The sequence below is a fragment of the Miscanthus floridulus genome, chromosome 6, assembly GCF_019320115.1.
Source record: "Miscanthus floridulus cultivar M001 chromosome 6, ASM1932011v1, whole genome shotgun sequence".
Taxonomy (NCBI): Eukaryota; Viridiplantae; Streptophyta; class Magnoliopsida; order Poales; family Poaceae; genus Miscanthus; species Miscanthus floridulus.
Genome location: NC_089585.1, coordinates 85,273,639 through 85,298,001, shown reverse-complemented (window position 1 = coordinate 85,298,001; position 24,363 = coordinate 85,273,639). Strand labels below are relative to the sequence as shown.

Sequence of the window (24,363 nt, the reverse complement as noted above, 5' to 3'; positions counted from 1 at the left end):
TCTTAGCTTATGATCAAATGCCTCAGGAAGGGGGGTAGGGGCTGGTATATATAGGACGGGGCATCAATCCTGGACACTTAGATCAAACCGACTTAAAAGAATGGCATAGATGTGTCGGCACGAAATTTCATCCCATGCCGAGGGCACACGAGCAAGCCAGAAGGGTTTGCTCGATGGAGCTGGAGATCTGCCTAGCTTCAACGTAGGGATTATCTATCATACGCACTCCTCCCGAGACATGCCAGTCAATTTGACCTTATAGTTGATAAGGAGAGAAAGCTAATTAGTAATTTAAGGCAGAACATGCCATGTTGCCAGACAGTCCTAAATGTGTGGCTCTAAGAGCCGATGTGGAAGGAGATCAACTAAATAGTCGATTCCAGCATACCCATAAGAATAAATCAGTTAAAGCTCAGTGGAGTTATAGAAGGAAAATTTGTTATCGTTCAGGATGAATCTCATTATTTAGACAATATTAATCAATGGCAATAGAATGTCAACAATAATCAGTTTATGCTAAGCCAATGACTTCAAGTAACCAAATCCCTTTTTATATAAAAGAAGTAGCTCATCATCATTTAACCATTTAATGCAGATAGATCTAATGAACATATTAGATCTCATCTATCGTTATGACCAGTGGGGCATGAGGCAGAATCATGCAGGCCGTAGAAACAGCGATAAATTCGATTACCCTAACTTATTACTAATATCAGTGGGGCATGAGGCAGAATCATGCAGGCCATAATACAATAATAAGATCATGGGACTAACACATCTTTCAACCTATCTTTACTTCAATGGTCTCGTGACTGTGAACTACATATGTGAAAGCACTCGATATCGGCTAAAAAAGTCGATTCAGGCATAGCGCACAGTTAAGGTCATGCCTCATCAGGAATAGATCTACCAAATAATGATCCCCACTCATGGTGCTAATAGTGGAGTATGAGGTAGAACCACACAGACCGTGATAACGGGCCATGGAACAATTTTCGTTAGCCAATAGATCCGTTCAAGACCAGTCATGCCTTAACCTCACGCTATGCATGATCAAGATTGACATAAAGCAGTCGATAAAACATAACTCATCATTCAAGGATACAGATTAGATTAGTTAAGATTAACAAACGATGGGTTAAATAGGATATAAGGTTGATCTAGATCAATCCCAATCGGGCAAAGTGATATTGTTGTAATTAAATAAATAATAGAAGCAATAAGCAATATCGGTAACTTAATGAATCTATCCGAAGGATGCCACCCTTAGATAGAGCCAATAATTTAACCTTAATCCAGTTCGAGCAGTGGAGGTCGACCGAATCGATGCAGCCGTACTTGAACTAAATAAGAGTAGATAACTAGCTTATACCGGAGTCGTAGTGGAGGTCGACCGGATCGATGCAGCCAGTAGGAATAGAAGTATAAGTCATGATGGTACTTACAGACAAGCTAGAGGTCATCTGGACTGATGCAGCCCTGCTCGCTAAAGAACTCGCTGAGATCTACTCTACTCCTACTCCTTAAGGGGTGGCCAGAGCCAAAAAAAGTAAATAACTTGTATTTGACTGATTGTGTGTCTTTTACAATAAATATGAATCCTACTCGAGCACTGACTCATTACAATCTTTGGCATAGAAGAAAACATTCCTAATTTAAGATAACTTGGATCCCTAATCTTTCCCTTTTTGTAGAGTCCGATATGTAATTTCCTGGTGCCAACCGTAGCTCATCATCGCTATCTGCTGACGTCATCTAAAGAGATCCGATTCCAAAGTCATATCTGAATCAGCTGATATCAATCCTTATGCAATCGATTCCTTGATCGACATAATTTTGGAAGCTTTCAGTTCCCGCATTTTTCTATCCAAATTTTGGTGTAAACACATGTCCCCCAATTTTGGGATAAAATGATTTTATTCTAAAATTTCTATTTATATGTTTACCACGCTACAACTGTTTTGCTCTGAGATATACGCGTGACTCCTGACTTCCTAGGCTGAGTCTTATATAATGTCCCAATAGTATCTTTTCTAACTCACTCAACCTATTTGCTTTCCCCTTCTTTCTCATGCAGATCTCAACAGCCGATGCCGCCATCGCCAAAGCTTTAACCCTAGCAAATCTTCTACCCCGTCAAGCTCTTATTCAAGCGGTCTTCCTCAGATTCACATCTATCTCGATGGTAATGGCGACCAGCGACTATGTTCCTAATGTATGCTTTCAAATTCTCATTCTCAAAATGTCGGTTGCTACCCTGCATTTCCTTTGTCCTCAAATTTATTTTAACTGATTTCTAGGAAATGAGAAATGAAATCTTGATTCCATCAGCTATTACTTCCAATGTTTATTTTCTTGGGCCTATGGGTGATCCTAATCCATCTGATTTCATTCATCAAGAAACCAACCAAATCCCCTTCAAACGGTCTACAGTGATTTGTCCTCTTGGAATACCAAAACTCCCTTCAGAAATTGGCCCAAAATGCCTAAGGGATGGAGAAATTGATTCCGTAGGGTGTTTGAGAAAAAGGGTGGAGATTGGGAGCTGTATGATTTGAATCAATGCTTGACACTCTTGTTATCCGAAATGGATAGGAATGATTCACTCTTGATTTCCACATCTTATTTCTGGTCCAATGCCCTTAATGCCTTTGTATTTGGTCACAGTCTAATGACGATCACTTTGGCCGATGTTTATATGTTGACCAGCCTTAGAATTACTAGATCAATGCAGCCTTATGAATACCTGAGTGCTAGATCTAGGAAAGTAGCCAAGGTACCAAACTGCACAGGATGGGCCAGTTACATTCTGAACCATATTGGAGATGAATCAAATATTAGTGAAAGGGAATATGTAGCCTTTCTGAACATGTGGCTTGAGAGATTCATCTTCTGTGGGTCATCTTGTGGCCTGACTTACAATCATAAACTCATGGCCGAGCATCTAGTAGTAGGCAAGGACATCCCTCTTGGAAAGTATCTGTTAGGAGCCGCTTATCATCAGATGTACTAGGTAGCTGTCCAATTACTGAAGAATGAACTAGTGCATGCTATCAGTGGCCCCTGGTGATTGATACAACTGTGGCTTAACCTATATATGCACAAGATTGTAAGGCTTGATCTTAGAAACCTGAGTTTCCCTTCCTCCAATTTTGATGAGGAATATAGAGGCAAAGAAGAAAGAACCTATCAGTGTACAAGCTATGGTGAGGCTACATCGGCCATAACAATCGATATTGACATTGGCCATCTCTTTAAAAAGTTTTATAAAGGGTTTGATGCAAACATCCTAACTTGGCTTCCATACGACGAGGATGAAGACAATTAGTTGATCTTCCCATTCAAATTTCGATTTGAATCAGACTACTCGGATGAGACGGCGGCTGCAATCTTTAATTCCTTTATCAAGCCCTACATCCTTCCAGCCGAATTTTGTCATGGTCATGGAAAAATGGCCATAGGTTCCTTCCTCCTAGGCAACCTTCCAACATATGAATTCTACAACCCCTCTGTTGTAGCTCGTCAATTTGGTTTTGGCCAATTGCCTCCTCAACTTTTCTTCAAGGATATACTGAGGCCAAGAGAGGATATTAGTGAAGTACTAGAAGTCTCCAGAGTTTTCCAGCTGGGGTCAGATCTTCCTTCCCTCTGCTTGCATGACTGGATTAGGGTCCAGCTTCTCTTCCATTCTTTTTGACTCCCTATGGCAATAATGACATTCTCATCTTTTCTGTGGGTCAGTCCACCCTTTGTGCATAGCTCTAGATGGGGAATTCGCTTCTAACAATGAGGTAACCTTTCATATATTTTTAAGAACATTATTCAATGAGTCCTCTTACCAACTGTTCTAACCAACTTTTTTAGGATGTTGAATTTGATCCCCCAAGCTTAGATAGGAAGGGGTGTCCTATAGACTATCAACCACCATGCCTAGTTTCAAGAATAGGATCGGCCACACCTTCATTGAAGAAGTTGATGAAAACTCATGCCGCCTCCACCATCATGACATATCAATCCTCAAAGTGCAAGGCAGCTCAAGGGACAACCCAAAAACCACTATTAGGAAGAGACTCCACAGACAGCTGCTTAGGTAAACAATTTATCTCCTTCTCAAAAATGTTATTCAACTGTTGATCCCGTTCCTTCACAGCTATCGAGCATTGCATCCCAACTTGCTCTAGGTGCGGGACTACTATCCCAGCTATTTGACGCAGCACCAACTGAACCCCCATCGGCTGATCCTCAAAAGGAGCCAATTTCAATTGAAATAACTGATGCTTCCATAATAACAGAAAATGTGAGTTTTATCCTTGATGCTTGTTAGAGCATTTTCTTTAACTTTTGATCTACTTGGTTTCCATTCTTCACCTGGCTTCTTACCATGCCAGATACTTCCTGAGGAAACACCCACGCAAGAGCAAGAGCCTGACAGTCCACTTAATGATCATGTCGGCGTCGAATGAGATCTTGTTGATTCTCTAGCTCAACATGCAACTGATGGTAAGGAAGTTATATGTCCCATTTATTCTTCTGCAACAATTATGAACTAAAATTTGACATTGTAGATACCAATGTTGAAAGCTTAGAGCTGATTCAACTAGATGCTATTGGTGCATCATCAATTGTTCCTTCTTTTCATATAGAGGCTACTACAGAGAAGGTACTGTATCCTCTTTGCCATCCATTTGTTATAAACTGATTTAAACCTCCTAATCAAGATTTCCTTATACACAGGCACTCAATCTTCTAGCCCTGAGTTACTCTTTCAATCTTGAGGAGTATCTTGATGAGGATGAAATCAGATCATCATCCACCTCTTCCAAGGAAACCTTGCCAGAAGAGACCAAAAATTAGCTAAGAGATGTTCTACCAATGTTTGAAAAGAATATAGTCAATTTGATCCAAGACACTGATCCAAAACATAGAGTTTCCTTAGACATTAAGGGTAATCCATCCCTAGCTCTCTCCAGAGTCTTGTCTCCTTTATCTATCTTTGAAGATCAGGTCTTGAAGGTGAAACAGGCTTAGAGGAATCTGTTTGATCATGAAATTTTATTGGCCAAGGGAAACTCTAATAGGCAAGAGGCTAAAGAACTGACATAGTTGATCGATCACTTGAAGAACTCCTCCCTTGGTATTGACCTAGAATTGTCTCAACTGGAAGCTAGGCGTGCAGAACTTGAGAAGGAGGTAGAAAATGTGATGGCTGCCATTGATCGTCATAAGTCCACCCTGGCTCAAATACCTGATGTCATTCAACAAAAGAAATATGAACTGCTGGCTAAAGTTAGAGAAGGTAGAGCCATCCAAAATAGCCTCGAGAGCATTCCTCGATTAGCTGAAGAAGACAAACAACAGATCGCAGAAGTTGATGCTATTCGGCTAGAAGTGTTGAAAGCGATTCAGGATGTTCTAGACCTGTAATTTGTGTATCAACATATGTCTTGTGTAGAACCAATGACAACCATACTTTCCATTATCTCACTGTGTTTTCTTTGTTTTGGCTAAAGAGCCAATTTGAAAATAGCTGATTCCAGACTCCCAATCTTAATCCCATGTAGGTCTAAAAACACTGCCTTTATTAAGAGAACCCTTCGATCTTCTATCCTTAGTCACCCAGCGTCGTATTCTCTATAGTATTAGCGAGGTGGCACTTCATCTCCTATTAATTATGGTTGCCTTTTGCATGTCCCAAGGCATCCACCTCTTCGCTCCATGGCTTCAAATACTAGCCGATGGCTCCGGCCTTGAACACATCCGCACTCACAACTACTTTTGTTCCCTTGCATTTCTTTGCCCTCGCAGAACTCTTTAGCGGCCTTCCTCCCTTCCTGTAGATCTGATCAACTTCATGGCCAGCGAGGAGAACCGCGGCAAGCGTGCAGCAGAGGAGGTTCCAGAGGAGAACATGCCGGTGAATCAGCGCCTCCAACACATGAGGTGAGATCAACATCTTTTGCTCAGAGGAGAACTATTCTGATTTGTCTATAGATTCATTTTGAATGATAGTCTCCATCCTTTTCCTAGGGCCGGTGAGCCCTCTAACTGCTGCATCTTCCGCACCTGGCCTCGTCGTTGGATTCTTCTGACTCCTACAACGGCGACGACTGCCTGGTGTTTCCTTCGAGAGTGGAGGGTGGCTTAGAACCGCTATGCTGAGACAACTCAAGAAAATGGCTAGCTCGAGATCTACCTCAGGGTCTCTCAGGCTACCCTTCATGCATCTGAGGAGGAGGCTAGTGCCGTTCGAGTGTGGCTGGCTGAGTCTGACGCTGTGGTGGCGGGTAAGATGAGTTCCATGAACGCTTCTATTCTGATTTTCACTATCTTCATATTGATAGTTCTTCTATTTTCTACGATCGTCAGCCCTGATGGTGCAGTTAGATTCCCTCCAACTAGCGGTGAACATGGCCGCGGACACCATCAATGCTCATGGTCCCCTCATCAATGCTCGCCTCCAAGACATTCTGGCCCATGTTTAGGAGATTGCCCTCCGCGACGTTCATCATGGTGTGTCGGTGGCGCTGACCGTGGCGCATGTCCTAGACTGGGTATGAGCTCTACACCATGAAGATAGGCTTCCCGATGGGCGAATGGCCCCAAGGAGCATGAGGATTTGCTTGAGGAGTTTGTCGTCATGATGGAGGCCATTGTGGACATCACATCTGCTCAAGATATGGTGAACAAGGTCTTCGATTAGCCTATATCTATGGCAAGCTAATGAAGGAAACCCTCTATTCTTCCATGAATGTGTCTCAGTGCAATGCCCCTGTATGTGTCATGAATGTATTTGTTTTGGTTTTTGTTCTATAGGTGATACATATCAGTATCGGCTTTTTCACATCTTCAGGCTTATTTTTTGAACTAGAGGCTGATACCCTTTTGGTACCGACTATTAGAGTCGATGACTAAACAAATCAGCTATCAAGTGTTGATCAAATGTTAGGATAATGTTTCTTCAAATATTCCTCATCGATCGCTATTGATAGGTTGCATCAACATTTTTCAAACCAACGGTTAAACGATCGATCAATCTAGGCCAAGCATCTCATTAGGCAAAACAAAACTTCCTTTAATAGATCTATTAACTCTGAATTACACTTATGATTCGAATTAGCATTCACACATGTTGGCCTAAGATTATCTCTAGGTACCAATGCTTATTCTTCCTTAACCCAACGGCCGACGTGAAGCCGTGACTATTTACTAAAACAAACTCTTAGAGCCAATTGCTTGGATCGGCTGTTGGCCTTCATTACTGATCTTAATAAAGTCTCCTTCCCATAACTTACTAGAAAAACATTCGAAGTCTGCTAGCTCCTAAAAGACTAGATCGGCTATTGCGATACTTACAGACTCATCAGCGTGAACTAGTTTGACATCATCTCCATGCCATTGAATCAAACACTGATGCATGGTTGATGGTACACAATAGTTCGTATGAATCCAATCATGACTAAGGAGCAAACTGTACTGACCCTTTTTTCATCGATGATGAAGAATGTGGTGAGCAGAGTCTTACTCTCGATTGTCAGTTCGACATTCATTGCCCCCTGGGTCTTAGACGCATTACCCCCAAAGTCCTTAAGCATCATGTCAGTCTCAATCAGATCTCCTGATCCCTTGCCAAGCTTATGAAAAGTGGTGTAAGGCATGAGATTGACAGAAGCACCTCCGTCCACCTAACATCTTGTTCATCGGCTTCCCATCAACAAAACATTTCACATATAAAGCCTTTAAGTGCCGATGCTTGACTAGTTTATCAAATATTGCTTGATGTATAACCATCAACTTGGCAACTATCTCCTCATACTTTGATTCATTGAAATCTAAATAAACTTCTTAACCTACTGGAGCTCTGAACTCTGATGGCAACAGGAAAGCCATTTGTAATGGAGACAGGGATTCCTGATCTTCCGTCAGGTGATGGTAACTATCGTTGTGGCGGAGAATGACACACCGATCCAGCTTTAGATCGAAAGATCGAACCATGTAATCTTAGCACCACAGCTCCTCTGGTTATCAACCAAGTCACGGACCAAGTTGACCTCGCCAAGAAGGCTAATCCCTGCCTGCGCAACGAAAAACACAAGCAAGAACAAGAAAGATCGCAACCAAATTGCAAATGTATGATTAATCTCACGAGTTGGGGTCTCACAAACCGAAGAACAGCAAAACTGTTTCTTGATAGAATAATCTAAGCAAAACCCAAAACCTAATGTAGGTGGTGGCTACTGATTATATAGCCTAAGGGACGTCCAAGGATCCTTCTTCACGTCCTAAAGGTGTCCCAACACGTTACAAGGCCCAACGGCCCAAAAGAAGGTGTCGCAGCACCCTGACAGATTCTGGACGCTGACTTGTTTCAATGATTCCCATTAATTCTGAAGAGATTTTGATGTGAAACCATTTGTATTGGCTTCCTTATCAAATTATCTTTCCATCCATATGTGGATCATCGAAAACGGAGTCCGGATGCGTCCTAGGTGTCCGTTTTATTGCAGACTGGTCCTGACGGCCGAGGCAGACTCGAACTCGGATTGGACTGGGCCTCTGGCTTGGCTTGGATGTCCTTTCTGGCCTCCTAAGGTGGTGGCCAAGGAGGAGGACGTCCAAGGGCTTTTTTGGTGGGTTCTCCAAGTCCTTGGAGTGTGCTTCCACTTGGGTCAGGGTCCCAAGGATGAATAATAAGCCCATGACAACAGTGTAGCTCCCGCCAGAAACAGTGACAGAATATATTGGTAATTTGGAGGCCTTGCCGACGTAATATTGAGATAGAACCAGATCTATTTGAAAGTTTATCAAACAAGCTTTCCATCAAGTGCTCATTGACCTCGATCGCACTCCGGATGGATGAGTTATGGCCTTCCCAATGAGGCACTGTCGGGCTGCCGACGAACCGAAAGTTCAACTTTGATGAACTTCCATTATGAAACACATTTGAACCTACAATCAAATAGTGACATGTACATGTGGAACCAAGTGAATTATAACCAAAGCCACTATGCAAATGTAGGAACGAGCGCACCTTATAATCACTTGTTCATATCCGAAGGTGCCATGTCCTCATCATCCTCCCCTTCTTGACAACAAACCATCCTCGGTTTGGGATTAGATGAAGAAAACATTATTGGTAGTAGCCAACATTGCTCCCTTTCTTGAAATTTAACATGTTTCTTTATAACAAAACTAGGGGAACTCGACATGACAAGATTATAGCAATTGCAATCCTTTGGTTGATCATACTTTTGCACAATATAAGGAGATTTCAGATTTGAACAAATATAGACACGATGCACCATATACTCTCCTTTACAATTATGTCTAGAGAACCATGGCAAATCAGCATATGCATAAAGTTTCTCCTCTAAAGAATTAAGATTACACGGAACATCAAATTCAATGTAACCCAAAGTATTTAAAGAAGACAATAATTTCAGCTCATCAACTTCACTAACATTATGAATAACAAGTCTATTTTCAGCACAAGTGCTCATTTTCAGCACACATATAGCATGATCATTCTTCAATGATTGCATGGGTATAACATAAATATCATCATGCAAGTCATCTTTGTCACAAGAAATATCAAGCAAATCATCTTGTGACAAAGGTAAATCAAGCGAATGCTCCACTAAAATTTGCTCTATCATAGCATGATTGGTGGAAAAATTCAGCACATCAAGAGAACTCTCACCTTCTGTGAGTTTAGCATCATGGGCATTACCTTTGCTCTCATGTTCAGCAGGGGTAATAGTTGATGGTTCTGAATTTTCACATGAGGCTGTGAGCTTCTCATTTTCTGTCACGTCATCCTTGCTCTTTTCTACATTGTCCTGCAAAAGGCTAGGCATAGTAGGAGGAATAACAACAGACTCTTCCTCTAAATGATGCACCTCATCATATGAAGTCAAAATAGGAGGTGGATTAACAAATGTTTCTCGCATAAGAAGTTTCATATCATTCCAAGTTTGAGGCTTATCAGAAGGATCTAAAGACTCCCACCAAGATAAAGCAGAATGTCGCAAAACACTAACTGCATTTTTTACCTTCCTCCTTATCGATGGCAATTTCCCACTCCATGTACTCATCAGCACCTATACCATCATAAGTCGGTGGATACGAACAACCTATCATTGTAAACACAAAAACAAGGAACAACATGGTGAAAGTTATCCCTATCAAATGACTACAGTGGTTGCAGTGGTGTCACTTTTCACAACAAGTGGAAGCGTCTTACCAAGCTCTTACAAAGTTCTTACCTAATGCATGCAGTGGCGGTACAACCGGCGGCTGGTTTCGTGATACCTGTGAGGCAGTGGTACCAAGATTGCAAGGGTCTTTTTCTGTACCGATCTGAAGTATATGTGGAGCTTGGGAGGCACGAAAAAGAATAAATATATATATATGTGGCACACAAGTCAGTGATAGACAGCAATATTGAATAAATGTCCAGAGCACTTGTCCTAGTTGCTGGCCTATACGTGTTCCTATCACCAGTTGTGATAAACAAGAGAGGAAACAAGGATGAAAGTAAACAAGTATCAAAGGTAGCAATGGATGTGAACAAGGCAAAATGTATCACAAACAATAGAGCTATTGAGTGTTCCTTATGTGCTCCTTTTCGATATCTTCTATTCTCTTTTACTATTTTTTTATTTTACTTTTTGTCCCAATCTTTTTTTCTTGCTTTTGCTCTTTTGATATTTTTTTCTCTAGCAAGGAGCACACAAGAATAAACCACAAAAAATTTGAGCTCAATTGAATAAAAGATGTGGCCTATAGAAAATTAGGACTGTGCTCTAAAAAGCATACCAAAACTTGTGGGCCCAGAAACTCAATTTATCCTAATCGAATTTCGCAAATCTAATTTTTGCTAACCCAGCTATCGCTGGGATGAAATAGATCTAAAATTTTCTGGCGTTCTTCGTAGATATAAAATTTTCCCCGTTTCGAGTTCAGATGCAAAAGTTATGACTGTTTTAAGGAAGCTGCTCGAATTAGGGATTTAGTAGAGACAAGATGCAAACCGATGGTGATACGGAATAGCAGTGGATGAAGGGATCAACACAAACTAGAAAAGAACACAATCTAAACCAGCAACAAGACTTTGACCTAGGACACAAACTCAACAAAGCGGACTCTGAAAACTGAATTATGCAAAGGCTATGGCGCGGATGGTTATAGGATAGGAAACAAATATGGCATTGGACTATGGGATAAAAACAAAAAACACTTGATGGTATACCTAAAGCTCTAATTACCACTTAATGGAGACGGGGATCCCGATCTTCCATCAGGTGATGGTAACTATCGTTGTGGCGGAGAATGACACACCGATCCGGCTTCAGATCGAAAGATCAAACCCTACAATCTTAGCACCACAGCTCCTCTGGTTATCAACTGAGTCACGGACCAGGTTGACCTCGCCAAGAAGGCTAATCCCTGCCTGCACAACGAAGAACACAAGCAAGAACAAGAAAGATCGCAACCAAATTGCAAATGTATGATTAATCTCACGAGTTGGGGTCTCACAAACCGAAGAACAGGCGAAACTGTTTCTTGACAGAATAATCTAAGCAAAACCCAAAACCTAATGTAGGTGGTGGCTACTGATTATATAGCCTAAGGGACAGTCCAAGGATCCCTCTTCATGTCCTAAAGGTGTCCCAACACGTTACAAGGCCCAACAGCCCAAAAGAAGGTGTCGCAGCACCCTGACAGATTCTGGACGCTGACTTGTTTCGACGATTTCCGTTGATTATGAAGAGCTTTTGATGTGAAACCACTTGGATTGGTGTCCTTATCAAATTATATTTCCATCCATATGTGGATCATCGAAAACGGAGTCCGGATGCGTCCTAGGTGTCCATTTTATTGCAGACTGGTTCCTGACGGCCGAGGTAGACTCGAACTCGGATTGGACTGGGCCCCTGGCTTGGCTTGGACGTCCTTGCTGGCCTCCTAAGGTGGTGGCCAAGGAGGAGGATGTCCAAGGGCTTTTTTGGTGGGTTCTCCAAGTCCTTGGGGTGTGCTTTCCACTTGGGCCAAGGGTCCCAAGGATGAATAACAAGCCCATGACAACAGTGTAGCTCCCGCCTAGAAATAGTGATAGAATATATTGGTAATTTGGAGGCCTTGCTGACTGTGATATTGAGATGGAAGCCAGATCTATTTGAAAGCTTATCAAACAAGCTTTGCCATCAAGTGCTATTGACCTCGATCGCACTCCGGATGGATGAGTTATGGTCCTTCCCAATGAGGCACTGTCGGGTTGCCTGACGAACCGAAAGTTCAACTTTGATGAACTTCCATTATGAAATATATTTGAACCTACAATCAAATAGTGACATGTACATGTGGAACCAAGTGAATTATAACCAAAGCCACTATGCAAATGTAGGAACGAGCGCACCTTATAATCATTGTTCATATCCGAAGGTGCCATGTCCTCATCAATTTGAATATTAGCCAATGGTTGCCTTCTATTGGTTGTTTGCTTAGCACGCCATACTTGAGGTTTACTGGATGCCTAAGCCTGTTCCAACTCTCTATTCCTTAGGCATTGCACCCTTCTCTTCTGGCTTCTTATCAAACCTCCTAGACACCATTGGCCTTCCTGCCAAACATATTCTCTCGTTGCCTTCTTCTTCATAATCAGCCCAGTCTTGATCAACAACTCTTTTTCCTAAGCCGATTATGAACACTTTCATTTTTTAAGCGCCGACCCATGTTATTATGATGATACGCATCTTGAGTATGGATAGACCGGCGGTTGGCTTGAGATTGCCTAAACTCCCAATATTGATTGCTGCACTCTGGATAGTTATTCCTGGTAGGCAACTTCAAACCTTTGTTCTAACAATGTCTGAAGAAAGGACAATTCCAATATGATTTAGCTTGCTTTCTTTCATACCTCTCTTTTTTCCTGTTGACGCTGGTATTCTTGCTCTTCTAACCAACGCTGATTATCCTTTTCCTTCTATCGCTGCCATTTATTCAACAGAATTCGAGATATAACCCGCAGCTTTGTTGCCCCATCCTTTGACAGTTTCTCCCTGCTCATATCGGCTCTTTTGCTTGTTGCGATGTCTTTTAATTTCTCTGTATTCGTTAGCCGATATTTGAATCTTGGGATCGACTGTTCTAGCTTCTCTTGATTTGGTTGATGTTAGGACCTTAGTCTTTCCTTTGAGCAGCCTAGCATCGACCATGTTTTGATCTCCTAGGAAAGGATTATCATCAACTTTCATTTTTCCAGGGCGTATCAAATTTGAGTCTTCCTTGCTAAATAGCCATTGGTATATGCTGCCGGAAAATTCTGCATTCATTAGTGGAATGAGAAGTAGCGTTATGAAACTTGTAGAACTTCTTATTCTTTAACTGATCAGGGGGCAACATAACATGATTATCGAGCAACTTGATCTATCCTTCTCAAGCAAGAAATCAAAGAGCTTGTCTGATTTTGTGACATCAAAGTCATAGCTCTCCTCAACTCCTCTTCCCTAAGGATTGGGTACCATTACTGTCTTTTTGCCCCAATTCCATTCAGCCATGGCAACCCCCTCTTCTTCATCGTCATAGTCATCATCGACTGAATATGGAATATAAGCTTCGGCCACTAGTGGTACTCTTCTAGAATCGGGTATCTCTGCGCATACTCTGGAATTGACTATTGAGCGACGCCACTCGTTGAGCCAATTGACCCAAGTTGTCAAATTCTTATCCCAATAGTTTTTCTTTCCATGTTGGCTAGCATCCCTTGAATGGCAAAGCGGCTAGTTGATCATCAGCCAAATTTAATGAGAAGCAAAAATTCCTAGTCTCTCGGAACCTCTGAAGAAACTCAATGCCCGATTCGTTAGTTTTCTGTCTTATAGCTGTCAAATTGGTAATCTTCTTTTCTCTAGTCCTAGTATAAAAATATGTATGAAATTTCTTTTCTAGGTCAGCCCAGTTGGTAGTGGAGTTGACTAGTAGTGATGAAAACCAAGTGAAGGTTGGCCCTGACAGGGACAAGGAGAAGAAACGAACTCGATGGGCCTCTTCAACGGATGCTTCGCCCAACTGTGTAAGATACCGACTGACATGTTCTATTATGCTTGTGTTGTCTTGGCCAGTGAATTTAGCAAACTCTGAGAGCCTATAATTTGTAGGAAGGGCGACCAAATCATACTATTCTGGATATGGGCGATTGTATGAGAAGGTCAGTCCTTTTGGCTTCAGTCCAAACTAATTCTTCATCATCTCAGTCACCTTTAGCAATAACTCGTCAGCATGTGAATTTGGATTTCTCTGTACTTGCTGACCTATCTGTGGATTGAAATCCCATGTGCCTTGATACCCTAGATTTGGAATCATATGAAGGGTGTTATAATCTATGCCATAACGATACCCCTGTGGAATCTCTATCTGCTGGGTCCTTTGCTGGTTTGTTGCTTGAAGTCTCTGATTGTAGACACGAGGATCTATATCTCGATGGATCCTTTGAATTGAAGGTGCTATTTTTTGAGCTGACGACGGTGTGTGGCCTAATGTGCCAAAATTAATCACCTAGGTTTTGACCTTGCCCCACCGGCTGTTACATATGTTGTACTAATGATCTAGGATTATACTGTATTTGATTTGTAGTAACACCTTGAGCTTGTTCAGATGAACTCTGAACTACCTGGAACATCATCATTATCAGCTGATACTACTTCTTGACGGTTGGTACCGACTTGATTAGTCCCCTAGGTCGACGGATGTAGAATGTTGTAATAAGCCAGCCCTAATCTGATCAACTGGAAACCCATGAAACACCTCTTTCATGGTGTTGTGGAATGTGTCCAAGAAAGCTTCCTTATGGCTTGATATGGCATCATGAATAGATTTGTTTATAGCTTCCGTGAAGAAATGCCTGTCTTCAACTTCATCTGCATCTGTTTGCCCATGCAATAGAACTCTTGGTAGTGGATATTTCTGAAACAATTGTATTATCACATGTTTTTGGTATAGGACAACAAACACTTATTCTGAAATTCTTCTATAACTTTACTGATGACACCTTTATCTCCATTAGGTTAAGTCTTCGTAAGGTACCATAAGGATGTCGTTGTTGTTGTGAACCGCCATGATGATTGTGGGGTCCCATCGGGCTGTGCCAAGAACGTGTGTCGGCACGAAATTTCATTCCATGCCGAGGGCATACGAGCAAGCTAGAATGGTCTGCTCGATGGAGTTGGAGATCCGCCAAGCTTCAACGCAGAGATTATCGATCCTGCGCACTCCTCCCGAGACGTGCCAGTCAATTTGACCCTGCAATTGATAAGGAGAGAAAGCTAATCAATAATTGAAGGTGGAACATGTCGGTGTTGCCAGGACAGTCCCGAATATGTGGCTCTAAGAGCCGATGTGGAAGGAGATCGACTAAATAGCCGATTCTAGCATACTCATAAGAATAAATTAGTCAAAGCTCGTGGAGTTATGTAAGGAAAATCAGTTATCGTTCAGGATGAATCTCATTATTTAGATAAATATTAATCTATGGCAATAGAATGTCAACAATAATCAGTTGATGCTAAGCTAATGACTTCAAGTAACTGAATCGCTTTTTATATAAAAGAAGCAGCTCATCATTATTTAACCATTTAATAGAGATAAATTTAATGAACATATTAGATCTCATCTATCGTTATGACCAGTGGGGCATGAAGCAGAATCATGTAGGCCGTAGAAACTAGTGATAAATTTGACGATCCTAACTTATTACTAATATCAGTGGGGCATAAGGCAGAATCATGCAGGCCATAATACAATAATAAGATCATAGGGCTAACACATCTTTCAACCTATCTTTACTTCAACAGTCTCGTGACGTGAACTGCATATGTGAAAGCACTCAATATCGGCTAAAACAGCCAATTTAGGCATAGCGCACAGTTAAGGTCATGCCTTATCAGGAATAGATCTATCAAATAATGATCTCCACTCTACGGTGCTAACAGTGGGGTGTGAGACAGAATCACACTAGGCTGTGATAATGGGTCATGGAACGGTTTTAGTTAGCCAATAGATCCGTTTAAGACCAGCCATGCCTTAACCACACGCTATGCATGATCAAGATTGACATAAAACAGCCGATAAAGCATAACTCATTATTCAAGGTACGGATCAGATCAATTAAGATTAACAAACGATAGGTTAAACAGAATATAAGGTCGATCTAGATCAATCTCAACCGGACAAAGTGATATTAGTATAATTAAATAAATAATGGAAGCAATAAGCAATATCGGTAAGTTAATGAATCCATCTGAAGGACGCCACCCTTAGATAGAGCTGATAACTTGACCTTAATCTAGTTTGAGCAGTGGAGGTCGACTGAATCGATGCAGCCATACTTGAACTAAACAAGAGTCGATAACTAGCTTATACCAGAGTCACAGTGGAGGTCGATCGGATTGATGCAACTGTATGAACAGAAGTATAAGCCATGACGGTACTTACAGACAAGCCAGAGGTCGGCCGGACCGATGCAGCCCCGCTCGCTGAAGAACTCATCGAGATCTACTCTACTCCTACTCCTAAGGGGTGGTTGAAGCCAAAAAAAAGTAAGTAACTTGTATTTAATTGAGTGTGTATCTTTTATAATAGCCAGGGTCTAATATTATACACGGAGCCTAAACATGAATCCTACTTGAGCATGACTCATTACAATCTTCGGCATAGAAGAAAACATTCCTAATTTAAGATAACTTGGACCATAATCTTTTCTTTTTTGTAGAGTCAGGATATGTAATTTCCTGGCACCAACCAGTAGCTCATCATTGCTATCTGCTGATGTCATCCAAAGAGATCCGATTCCAGAGTCGTATCTGTATCAGCTGATATCGATCCTTATGCAATCGATTCCTTGATCGACATAATTTTGGAAGCTTCGAGTTCCCGCATTTTTCTCTCCAAATTTTAGTGTAAACAAGATGCAATTTAGGAGGCGGTGTAGAACCAATGTTCGAAGGAGGGACTGCCAGGCTGGGGACAGGGGGTCGGCCGGCCTGCAGGTGGGGCCAGCCGGCCCCACCTGTCATCCTCCCGTAGTCTGCTTCGGGGGATGCCTTCTAGTTGTTCTCTAGAACCTTCTGGTGATATTTTTGTCACGGATAATTGTGATTTAATTTGATGATTTGATCCAACTTGATGGTTTTCTGGATAAACCCTGCTGAAAACATAGATTCACCAAAACTTGTGGAAATTGTCAGTTTAAACCCCTAAGTCTAGGTTGGTGATCATTTTCATGCATTTATTCAAGTTATGTTGATGGTTCTTGATGGATGATAACTACCGTCAACAACAACCGATCCTAGATAGCTCAGCTTAGGGGAGGGGTCACAGTCTCAGTGATTCACGAATACCTCTGCATTTGGGACGAGTTGCGGGAAATCTAGCTGACCGACGAGGAAGACTGGATGATATGGAGATGGATAGCAGACGGGATATACTCCTTACGCTCTGCCGATAGGGCCCTACATTCGGCATCGCACCCAATACCAGGTTGTGATAGGATATGGGGAACTTGGGCGCCATTGCGAGTCAAGATCTTCCTCTAGTTTGCGCTGCGAAGATGCCAATAAACAACTGACAGAAGGCGACGGCATGGCCTCGACGCCCTAGGTCACTGCCACTTGTGTGATCAGGAGCCAGAAACCATCGACCACATCATTGTGTCATGCTCCTTCTCCAGGTAGGTATGGTGGAATATCTTGGCCGTGCTTGGAGCTAATGCCACCCAAATCGGCGAAGAATCTATTCTAGCTTGGTGGGTTGCTTGGAGACGGCGCTGGAATGGCGACAAAAGGAAGGGAGCGGACTCTCTATTCGCGATGGTGGCATGGGAATTGTGGAAAGAGCGAAACACGAGATGCTTCCGCGAAACCGCCTCCACTATCCCCTAGGTGCTATCAATCATCAGACACGTCACCAACCAATGGATCAATGTAGGGGCGTCCAACCTAGGTTGTCTAGTACGTGAGGAGTGAAACACGAGATGCTTCCGCGAAACCGCCTCCCACTATCCCCCAGGTGCTATCAATCATTAGACACGTCGTCAACCAATGGATCAATGCAGGGGCGTCCAACCTCGGTTGTCTAGTACGCGAGTAGTCGGCTTTGGATCCCTCGCTAGGGAGGGTGTGCTTAAATGTAACATCATTTGTCCTCCTTAGCGCGCCTTATGGCGCGTTGTGTAAAACAATCTTCTACTTAATATAAAAGATGCACAAACCTTTTACGTATTTGAGAAAAAAACCATAGTACCGGACAAACTGCCAAGGTTTAGCCGAGCTGCGAGACCGAGGGCGACATCATGTCGGATCTCGTTGTCGTTACGACGCCTCACACATATAGCTGGCCATGCAGCCCGTGGCACGACGGCACGGTACAAAGCCCGCTTTTTAGCCCGACACGAGCATGGCACGGCCCAGTGACATGCGGCCCTGGGCTGGCCTGGCCCAAGGGAGCAGGCCGTGCCTGAGCCGCTGCTCAGGCCCGTGGGCTGGCACGGCACAGCCCGGCCTGCTTCAGCCGGCCCGGCAGTAGCCTGGCCTACGTCAGCCAGCCCGGTAGCGGCCCGGCCACCCCCTCCCCCTCCCCTCCCTGCGGCCCAGTGCGGCCGGCCCAAGCCCACCGTCCCCACCTCCCCCTCCTTAGTCCTCATATATATAAGCGGAGCCACACTCCGCGGCCGCGGCCCGGCTCTCCCCCGCGCAGGCGGCGCAGCCCCACGCTCCCACCCCTGGCCCCGAACCCAAACTCCCTTCCCCTCCCCCTCCCCCTCCCCGTCGCCCCGTGCAGTCCTCCTCTCCCCAACGCCCGCACGGCCACACCCCTCCTCTCCCCCACGCCGTCGCGCGGCCGCACCCGCACCCCTCCTCTCTGTCGCGCGTGGTGCACCACCCGGCCGCACCCGCACCCTGGATGCGCCGCTGGTGGCGTGCCCCTACGGCCCTACCTCCTCTTGCCGCGCGTGGCTGTCGGCGTCGGGTGCGGCCGGATCCGCCACGGCCCTCTTCCTCGTCTTCACCCCACACCTCTGGAAGCCCGCGACCCTGTGGGGCAGATCTGCGGGAACAGATCCAGCAGCTCGCCGCCACGATCCCCGACGAACGCCTCCTCGTCCGGGAAGCTCTTCGCAATGACCACCATCACCGAGGTCGCCGACACCGTCTACTCTGCCGCGGTGACGCCGACTCCTCCTCCTACAGGGCCTGCGTCCCCACCGTCTTCTACGGCTCTTGCCTCGTCCGCTACTCCGACCAGAACTTCCTCTCCATACCCTTCTCTTCTCGCCGGATCCGGCGTCGAGCGCCTCCCACCTCTCTCAGCCAGCACCGCCCCTTTGCCACCCGCGCCCGTCCTGGAGGCGACGACGATGCCTCCGTTCCCCTCTCGTCGGGCTGCTGGGCCGGCACGGCCTGCTAAGACGCTCGGGCTTTTCAAGCCGGCCCGGGCCAAAAAAATGGCCCAACAGGCCGTGCCTGGGCCGTTGGCTAGGCCCGACGCCCGGTTTGGCCCAGCCCAGGAGGCACGGCGTGCCGTGCCGACACGACCACCTACGGGCCGTGCTTGGCCCAGGCCCGTGCCAGGCCGGGCCGGGCCGTTGGCCAGCTATACTCACACGGTCACACCATACGCGGGCGGCTGCGCACGAACCGCAGGCCGTAAACCGAAACGAAGCCAGCCTCGGCAGCCCGGCAGCCGGCACGGCATCGATCGAGTCGAGCAGCATAAATACGGGGCCGTGTGCCGTTGCCGTTGGCTCTCTGCAGGACATTCGCTGTCCGCCCCCACAGAACTCCAACTGAAGAGGCGATCCGAACAGCAACGGCGGAGAACCCCACGCCACGCAAGCTCATCTCCTCGCCTGGTTAAACCACTCCGCGGACCGGCAGCCCGGCACCGGGCGCGCACGGCGCGAAATGGATGAGTAGCCGGTAACCAACCACTGCGCGTCCGATCAGATCGAGCAGCCGTGTGTCTATCTCTGTGCGGTGTCCACGTACGAGCACCGAGCGGGAGGGGCGCCCGAGGCCATGGCGCCCGCCGCGTTCGACGCCGAGGCCAGCGCCACCAACGGCAACGGCGTCAGCCACGGCGCCAAGCCGGGGCTCCCGGCCGGGGCCGATGCCTTCGACGCCGGCGCCGCCTTCGTGCTCGAGTCCAAGGGTACGCACTCGCGCACGCATGCTCCCCGACTTCGCGAGAGTTAGTGGCGGGCCGGCCGGGCAACTGATCGGCGAATAATCCGTGGATTTCTGACCGGTTCGTCGCCGCGCGCGCGCCGGCTTTAATTTGCAGGGACGTGGTGGCACGCGGGGTTCCACCTGACGACGGCGATCGTGGGGCCGACGGTGCTGACGCTCCCCTACGCGCTGCGCGGGATGGGGTGGGCGCTGGGCCTGACGCTGCTCTCCGCCATGGCCGCCGTCACCTTGTACGAGTACTCCCTCATGTCCCGCGTCCTCGACCACTGCGAGGCGCGCGGGCGGCGCCACATCCGCTTCCGCGAGCTCGCCGCCGACGTCCTCGGTAAGTAAAGTACGTGCAGACGTGCTGCGCTGCGCCTCTCTCTCGGCAACTAACCCAACCCAACATCAACCACCGCCATCCACTTCCTTCCTTCCCCATCCATCCATCCATCCCCACGTGTTGGGTGCATCGCCCACGACAGCGGCGTCAATGCCGCAGGCGCACCCCACACTCTTGGGGTCTTGGCCCTCTGGCGATCGCCTCGCGTAAGTTGCGTTTGTGTGCACGCCATGGGCACGCACGGGAAAGCCACTCACTGTGTATTACAGTATCAGCTAGCGTTGCTGTGCTGGTGCCGCCCGGCCGGCCCTCCTGTCCGGCATGCTAGTTGCTGCCATTAAATTAGCATCGTCGGTGCGTTGCTGTGCTTGTGGATTGTGGTGACCTACTGCTGATTGAATTTATGATTTGTGTTTGGTGGACATGAACATGATGAGTTATCCCGTACCGTACGTGCGCAGGATCCGGGTGGATGTTTTACTTCGTGGTCACCGTGCAGACCACCATCAACACCGGCGTCAGCATCGGCGCCATCCTGCTCGCCGCCGACTGCCTCGAGGTGCGCCGCCCGTCGTTGCATCCAAGAACGCATCAGATAATTAATGAATTTCAGTAGTTGTTTCCAAGGTTTTCATTATCGGAAATAAAAATTTATCGGAGGTCATGGATAAATAGGATAAGCAAGATATATCGAAAATATCGGACCAAATTCAAAAAAAATTCAAATTGTTTTGAAAAAATTCCGTAGAATTTGACTTGAAACTATTCCTAAGTAATTAAACATCATTTGTTCACAGATAAAAACAAGAATAAAACATTATAGTGTGAGATTGTCGCACGGCTGAATTTAGGTTGTCTGTGTGGAAGCAGGAAAGAAAGGAAAATTTTGACCGATGTCAAATTTTATCGGACCCTGTGGATAGAAAGGAAATTTCGAAAATTTCTGTGAATTTCGGCCGATAAAAAAAACCTTGGTTGTTTCACACTAGTTGCTAGCACTCAGCAGACTTTAGTCTAGGAAAGTTAAGAAAAATGAATTTTGGAACATCAAGTTACTGTTACACTCAGTACGTTTAACCGCACAAATATTCTTACCTTATGTCAAGAAAATAAAAAAATAGCTTATTCTCTGTCAGAAAGTAGTTCAGTACGCAGTAGTTTCTATCCTTTTTAAGGGGGAAAAAAAGAATTTCAGAACAGCAAGTTACAGTTGCACAATATTCTTACCATACGTCAAGACAAGAAAAATAAATCAAACAATAACTTGCTCTCTGTTGTGCCCAATTGCTCACATCATCGACTGCATTTTTTTTTCTGATCTTTCGTGGTGTGCCCAAACAGATTATGTACACGAGCCTTGCTCCACATGGTCCCCTGAAACTGTACCACTTCATCATCATGGTGGCCGTGGTGCTGGCCTTCCTCTCCCAGCTACCGTCTTTCCACTCACTGCGGCACATCAACTTCGTCTCACTGCTCCTGAGCTTGGGCTACACCATCCTTGTGGCAGCTGCTTGCATTCGTGCAGGTAATATTACCTGAACCCTCCTTGCATTGTGTACATGCTCCACTGTCACTGTCAAATCCCAGTACCTTTGTAGAGAACTACTTGATCCTGTTGGGGGAGAATTAGATTCCTATAGAAAAGGCCAAAACATTTAGGTTGACATATTAGGGGAACCAGATGCTAGTTACACCCGCAGCTTTTCCATTATGCTTTGATGCTTCGTCTGCATAAACTCACTCGCAATGGTGTGTCGACACCTTAGCACTGTGGAGTTAGTCTGGCAGTCTTCAAGGGAACACAAAAATGATGCTTAAACGATGTCGGTTTCGTGGCAAATGTTGCGTTTACAATTGTTACCTACAGGAATGTCTACGAGATCAATAGTCTTCTAAGGAATGCCATTGCATGATTTTAATTGGGAATTAGGAAGGGTTTTTGGAGAATACATAATTAAGGAAGCTCATGTCTAGGAATTTAAGTGTTTGGCAAAAAAAAAAGAAGAAGAAAGAATTTAACTAGCCGTGTTAGCTGTACTTCACATTTTCAAAGTTCTGTCAGCGATACCTGATATATCTATATGGGTCTCCTTGGTGTTTTAGAACACCAGTTATTTGAGTGTCTTTTGGTCAATGTGTTTCATGGAGACCATTAACTTTCCCAGAGCCTGTTGAGTGGTATGCTACTACTAGCGTTTAACTATGTCTTCATTAATTATTGACAGGCTTGTCCAAAAATGCTCCTGCGAAGGACTACTCGCTAAGCTCGTCCAAGTCCGAGCAGACCTTCGACGCTTTTCTATCCATTTCCATCCTCGCCTCCGTCTTCGGCAACGGCATACTGCCTGAAATCCAGGTATATTTAACATTTTGCACTTTCTGAGATAGTTTGTTTTTAGGGGATCTGAGATAGTTACAATCTGAATTAAATAGGCATAACCAGCTCTGGTTTCCTGTTAGAAAATTGATCAAGCTGTAGTAGATCCTAATCCCAGTTGCCAATTGCCAAAGAAGAATATATATTGGACGAAATCTTACTCCCGGCCCATGTCTTGTCCCAAAAAAGCATGAATGCATGATATTGGGCTGTGGTAAACTGACAAACCGGGCTGGGCTCCTTGCTCATTGAGCTAGTATCAGGAGGCCCATGACATGAATATATATTGGACGAAATCTTACTCCCGGCCCAACATATTTGAATTCGACCATTTCTGCAGGCAACGTTGGCGCCACCGGCAGCGGGGAAGATGATGAAGGCGCTGGTACTGTGCTACTCCGTCGTCGTCTTCACCTTCTTCCTCTCGTCGATCACCGGGTACTGGGCCTTCGGCAGCCACGTGCAGTCCAACGTCCTCAAGAGCCTCATGCCGGACTCTGGCCCCGCGCTCGCCCCGACGTGGCTGCTGGGCGTCGCGGTCCTCTTCGTCCTCCTCCAGCTCCTCGCCATCGGCCTCGTCTACTCCCAGGTGGCGTACGAGATCATGGAGAAGACCTCAGCCGACGCGGCCCAGGACCGCTTCTCGCGCCGGAACCTCGTCCCGCGCCTGCTGCTGCGGACGCTGTACCTGGCCTTCTGCGCGCTCATGGCCGCCATGCTCCCGTTCTTCGGCGACATCGTGGGCGTGGTAGGCGCCATTGGGTTCATCCCGCTCGATTTCGTGCTCCCCGTGCTCATGTACAACATGGCCCTCGCGCCGCCGCGCCAGTCCCCGGTCTTCCTCGCCAACATGGCCGTCATGGTCGTTTTCGCCGGAGTAGGGGCCATGGGCGCCTTCGCCACCATCCGCAAGCTCGCGCTGGACGCCGACAAGTTTAAGCTCTTCAGCAACAATGTTGTTGACTGAACTTTGAAGGCATCTTACTCTTGATCGAGGGTGTTTATGTACGTCCATATATAGTAGTCGCATTGAGAGTTGTTGTAGTGTTATTGTGAATAATTAGTGTGTGCTCTGTGCACAGGCACTCGAGTATAGGCAAATCATCATATAAACGAATTGAACGGGAACAGGCCACGAGCACGAGCTTGACTGAGCACAACAAGCCAGCATATCAACGAACGGGCTATCAGAAATGCTCGCGGTGTAAAGCATACGCATACGCTTTATTTTCCATCGCTGCTGTAGCGAGTGTGCAGGAGGCCATTAGCAATAATCAATAGAGTAAAATTCACGCGCTTCTCAAACTTGGCAAGAGTGTCATCCAGATCCTCTAACCCCCCCCCCCCCCCCCCCCCCCCCCACCTAAAAAAAACCTACATTTTTAGTCCCTAAACTTAACAAGGTATGTCACACCGAT

The 24,363-nt window shown here is 45.5% G+C and overlaps 1 protein-coding gene across 1 annotated transcript; it reads left to right on the top strand.

Moving 5' to 3' along the window:
* The first annotated feature begins 19,816 nt into the window (after window positions 1-19,816).
* LOC136458520 (probable GABA transporter 2) lies at window positions 19,817-24,139 on the top strand. Its single transcript, XM_066458464.1, has 6 exons — window positions 19,817-20,202; window positions 20,335-20,565; window positions 21,027-21,124; window positions 21,907-22,093; window positions 22,794-22,924; window positions 23,286-24,139. The coding sequence occupies exons 1-6, from the start codon at window positions 20,070-20,072 to the stop codon at window positions 23,910-23,912; spliced, it is 1,407 nt and encodes a 468-aa protein (XP_066314561.1). The 5' UTR covers window positions 19,817-20,069; the 3' UTR covers window positions 23,913-24,139.
* The last annotated feature ends 224 nt before the right edge of the window (window positions 24,140-24,363 follow it).

Excerpts from the sequence above, each read along its gene's own strand:
- LOC136458520 (XM_066458464.1), top strand. The coding sequence starts at position 20,070 with ATGGCGCCCGCCGCGTTCGACGCCGAGGCCAGCGCCACCAACGGCAAC. Across the intron at positions 20,203-20,334 it reads CTTCGTGCTCGAGTCCAAGG|GGACGTGGTGGCACGCGGGG; the intron begins GTACGCACTCGC and ends TTTAATTTGCAG. Across the intron at positions 22,925-23,285 it reads GCATACTGCCTGAAATCCAG|GCAACGTTGGCGCCACCGGC; the intron begins GTATATTTAACA and ends CCATTTCTGCAG.